General features: G+C 45.6%; 1 protein-coding gene across 6 annotated transcripts in view; it reads right to left on the bottom strand.

Annotated features, from left to right (window-relative positions):
• The window catches only part of LOC133601073 (vinculin-like), a 63741-nt gene that overhangs the window by 21791 nt on the left and 36950 nt on the right, over positions 1–5000 (bottom strand). For 2 of the 6 annotated variants that reach the window (XM_061954216.2, XM_061954419.2), the window contains 5 exons: positions 4751–4941; positions 4545–4571; positions 463–662; positions 128–256; positions 1–58 (listed from right to left, as the gene is read on the bottom strand). The exon at positions 1–58 is cut by the window's left edge and continues 92 nt beyond it. In XM_061954216.2, coding sequence (XP_061810200.1) covers positions 1–58; positions 128–256; positions 463–662; positions 4545–4571; positions 4751–4941 — 605 coding nt within the window. Of the gene's footprint in view, positions 59–115; positions 257–462; positions 663–4544; positions 4572–4750; positions 4942–5000 lie in introns of all 6 variants that reach the window. The other 4 variants (XM_061954477.2, XM_061954552.2, XM_061954367.2 and 1 more) reach the window with 3 other exon arrangements.

Below are 5000 nucleotides of genomic sequence, written 5' to 3'. Positions count from 1 at the left end.
CAGTCGCGCCGAGACGGCCTGCGTGGGCCTCAAAATTCCCTGCCCGCTCATCAAACACCTACAACACATAGACTTTTAGTTTTAGCCGCTTGGATGGTGCAGAATATGCACGCACTTCTTGACAGACCTCCTCTCGGTTGGGGGCGTCAGCGGGAGCGGTGGCAGCAACGGCCAACAATTTGATGGGCGTGGTGGTGTCGCTGAAGACATCTGATACTTCCTGGGTCATCACCTGCTGCATTTTCTGCCTCAGGTCCTTAAACAAGCATATGCTACATTGTCAGTCCACTTGGTGGCGCTCTGCACCAGTTCTTTTCATGAATTGACAAGTAGGTCTTAGATTCAAACTGCAAAAGCATATATTTGCAGCAAAAATGTGTTTTTTTACACCTTTAACGTATGCAAAAATGTCTAAGTCCAAAATAGTTCAAGGAACTTTGAAAATGTTGGTTGGACGACTACCTTGAGGCTGTCATGTAGCTGCGCAGCCGTCGCCCTAGCGTGGGGGGCCTCAGCCTCGCCCCTGCCTGCCATGTCTGCCAAGGATGTCATCAGACCCTCTACTCGGTCGCAGCGACCCATCATGTCCTGGCGGTAAGGTCCCAACAGGCCTCCTGCCAGTCTCCTTCCTTCTCCAACCATCCCTCTGATTGCTGCCTGACCTGAAGAGAGGATAAAGGTCGGAGGTCGTCCTTCATATCACGTTCAAACACCTGCTCTGTCAATAAAAAAAAACGTGTGGAGATCTCGGAGGTAAACCGCTGTTTTGCAGTGACAAAAATATTCGGACACACCTCCTCACCAAAGCAACAAAGAATCAATCCTAAATGGTCTAACTATATGGTTTTTTTCCGAAACCACAAGACACAACGTTAATACAATTAGTCATTGAGCTACATTTTAAAAACGGTTTTACGTCTTTGCCATAAACGTGGAGGGAAATGAGTGTCTCCATGGTGACTGTCGGTACACATGCAAAATCCTCATTTAAATATGGCGGTCTGCACCACTTTTACACTTGTTATCAATTGTACACGCGGTCTTAGTGGATCACCCGCAACATGCACGCGTCCACTAACAGTAAACACAATTGTATTGTTTGCGCATGTTATTTAGCGCGTGTTATTTGAATGTTAGTAGATCGGGCCCAAAGTGTAACCAACAGCTGAGTAGCACCAGCAACATTTTAAAGTGGTACAGAAAGCTGCTCATGATACTTCAAATGCAATTACTGCCATCTAGTGATGTTAGTAAAAAAAACAAAAAAACAAAAACACTACATTAGTTAAGTTAAAGCAGTGGTTCTCAAATAAGGGTATGCGTACCCCTGGGGGTACTTGAAGGTATGCCAAGGGGTACGTGAGATTTTGCCCACAAGGTTGGGAACATGGAATCGTCAAAAATGTTTTGGTATCCTGGAGCATTCAAAGTTCCTTTCACGAGAACTAAGGGGCCAAGCCCAACTCCTGAAAAACAACCCCACACCATAACTCCTCCTTCACCATATTTCACACTCGGCACAATGCAGTCCGAAATGTAGCGTTCTCCTGGCAACCTCCAAACCCAGACTGGTCCATCAGATTGCCAGATGGAAAAGTGTGATTCATCACTCGAGAGCAGTGATTCTCAAATGGTGGTACGCGTACCCCTGGGGGTACTTGAAGGTATGCCAAGGGGTACGTGAGATTCTTTTAAAAATATTCTAAAAATAGCAACAATTCAAAAATCCTTTATAAATATATTTATTGAACAATACTTCAACACACTCCTCAGCCTTCCCGGTAAGGTCTATTCAGGTGTACTGGAGAGGAGGCTACGCCGGATAGTCGAACCTCGGATTCAGGAGGAACAGTGTGGTTTTCGTCCTGGTCGTGGAACTGTGGACCAGCTCTATACTCTCGGCAGGGTCCTTGAGGGTGCATGGGAGTTTGCCCAACCAGTCTACATGTGTTTTGTGGACTTGGAGAAGGCATTCGACCGTGTCCCTCAGGAAGTCCTGTGGGGAGTGCTCAGAGAGTATGGGGTATCGGACTGTCTGATTGTGACAGTCCGCTCCCTGTATGATCAGTGCCAGAGCTTGGTCCGCATTGCCGGTAGTAAGTCGGACACGTTTCCAGTGAGGGTTGGACTCCGCCAAGGCTGCCCTTTGTCACCGATTCTGTTCATAACTTTTATGGACAGAATTTCTAGGCGCAGTCAAGGCGTTGAGGGGATCTGGTTTGGTGGCTGCAGGATTAGGTCTCTGCTTTTTGCAGATGATGTGGTCCTGATGGCTTCATCTGGCCAGGATCTTCAGCTCTCACTGGATCGGTTCGCAGCTGAGTGTGAAGCGACTGGGATGAGAATCAGCACCTCCAAGTCCGAGTCCATGGTTCTCGCCCGGAAAAGGGTGGAGTGCCATCTCCGGGTTGGGGAGGAGTTCTTGCCCCAAGTGGAGGAGTTCAAGTACCTCGGAGTCTTGTTCACGAGTGAGGGAAGAGTGGATCGTGAGATCGACAGGCGGATCGGTGCGGCGTCTTCAGTAATGCGGACGCTGTATCGATCCGTTGTGGTGAAGAAGGAGCTGAGCCGGAAGGCAAAGCTCTCAATTTACCGGTCGATCTACGTTCCCATCCTCACCTATGGTCATGAGCTTTGGGTTATGACCGAAAGGACAAGATCACGGGTACAAGCGGCCGAAATGAGTTTCCTCCGCCGGGTGGCGGGGCTCTCCCTTAGAGATAGGGTGAGAAGCTCTGTCATCCGGGAGGAGCTCAAAGTAAAGCCGCTGCTCCTCCACATCGAGAGGAGCCAGATGAGGTGGTTCGGGCATCTGGTCAGGATGCCACCCGAACGCCTCCCTAGGGAGGTGTTTAGGGCACGTCCGACCGGTAGGAGGCCGCGGGGAAGACCCAGGACACGTTGGGAAGACTATGTCTCCCAGCTGGCCTGGGAACGCCTCGGGGTCCCACAGGAAGAGCTGGACGAAGTGGCTGGGGAGAGTGTAGTCTGGGCTTCCCTGCTTAGGCTGCTGCCCCCGCGACCCGACCTCGGATAAGCGGAAGAAGATGGATGGATGGATGGATACTTCAACAAAATATGAATGTAAGTTCATAAACTGAACATCAAATCAAGTAGGCTATTCCATTCATTACCATAAACCCAGAGTTTCCCCCATGCCATGCTGGTTTGACCCTCACTAAAATGTCTGTCAAAAAGAACTGTGAAAAGAAATGCAACAATGCAATATTCAATGTTGACAGCTAGATTTTTTTTGGACATGTTCCATAAATATTGATGTTAAAGTTTTATTTTTTTGTGAAGAAATGTTTAGAATTAAGTTCATGAATCCAGATGGATCTCTATTACAATCCCCAAAGAGGGCACTTTAAGTTGATGATTACTTCTATTTGTAGAAATCTTTTTTTATAATTGAATCACTTGTTTATTTTTCAACAAGTTTTTAGTTATTTTTATATCTTTTTTTCTAAATAGTTCAAGAACGACCACTACAAATGAGCAATATTTTGCACTGTTATACAATTTAATAAATCATAAACTGATGACATAGTGTTGTATTTTACTTCTTTATCTCTTTTTTTCAACCAAAAATGCTTTGCTCTGATTAGGGGGTACTTGAATTAAAAAAATGTTCACAGGGGGTACATCACTGAAAAAAGGTTGAGAACCACTGAGTTAAAGTACCAATGATTGTCACACACACGCTAGGTGTGGTAAAAATTGTCCTCTGCATTTGACCCATCTCCTTGTTCACCCTCTGGTAGGTGAGGGGAGCAGTGAGCAGCAGTGGTGCTGCGCCCGGGAATTATTTTTGGTGATTTAACCCTCAATTCCAACCTTTGCTGCAGGGTGCCAAGCAGGGAGGTAATGGGTCCCATTTTTGTAGTCTTAGGTATGACTCGACCAGGGTTTGAACTCACAGCCTACCAATCTCACTCTAACCCAGGGGTCGGGAACCTTTTTGGCTGAGAGAGCCATGAAAGCCAAATATTTTAAAATGTATTTCCGTGAGAGCCATGTAATATTTTTTTTAACACTGAATACAACTAAATGCGTGCATTTTTAAGTAAGACCAACATTTTTAGAGTATAATAAGTCTCTCATTCTTTTTAATAACATTGTTATTCTGAAGCTAACCAATAATAAATAAAATACTTCTTACCATTAATGCAACTTCTTGAACAGGTGCGGTAGAAAATGGATGGATGGATTAAAATGCATGAGAATGTTTTATATTTTGAACGTTATTTTTAACACTGTGATTACCAGCGGAATTATTCAGTACTTATCCTGTTAAGTAATGTCAGCTAAGATTTATCTGAGAGCCAGATGCAGTCATCAAAAGAGCCACATCTGGCTCTAGAGCCATAGGTTCCCTACCCCTGCTCTAACCACTAGGCCACTGAGTAGGTTAGGAGGTAATCTACAGCCACAGGTCTTAATGCCAATGATTTTCGGGCTTTTGCTAATTAGAGACTTTGCTTTTTGTACCACACAGTATGTTCTGAAGTCATGAAACTGGAAAGGGAAAAAAATGGAAGTACCTGTGTTCCACTCTAGTCTCTCATATTCTGTTCCCATGAGGCAGCAAGGGAGGGAACAGGTGATAATTAAACAACAGTCACACTAAACCGAGGATTTAAAACATGCTTTTTTTCTGAGGGTAATTGTAGATCAGGATGTCTCACACTTTCTTATACACAACGTGTGCAAGTGCTCCCTTGTTATTGTAGTTGTCAAAGTCACTCACCTACACCTCTATCATCCACACCAGGGTTAGCAACCCAGCGTAGCGCTTGCTCCATTTTCCCCTCCAGAGTGACTGCAGGCTTGGCGGGCCTCATGTTGGCCACCGCCCGGTTGGTTTTGGCTTGCAAGTTCAGCAGGGCCGCTCCGATTTGCTTTGCCAATGCACGGGCCTCCGGACTGTCACCTTTACCTCTAAAACAACAACAACAAAAAGACAGGAAGATGTTTTTAAGGGAAATACACAAAGACAA

This window comes from Nerophis lumbriciformis, linkage group LG02 (assembly GCF_033978685.3).
Source record: "Nerophis lumbriciformis linkage group LG02, RoL_Nlum_v2.1, whole genome shotgun sequence".
NCBI lineage: Eukaryota > Metazoa > Chordata > Actinopteri > Syngnathiformes > Syngnathidae > Nerophis > Nerophis lumbriciformis.
Note: the sequence above shows the minus strand (reverse complement) of the source record. Positions and strands in the feature narration are given on the sequence as shown.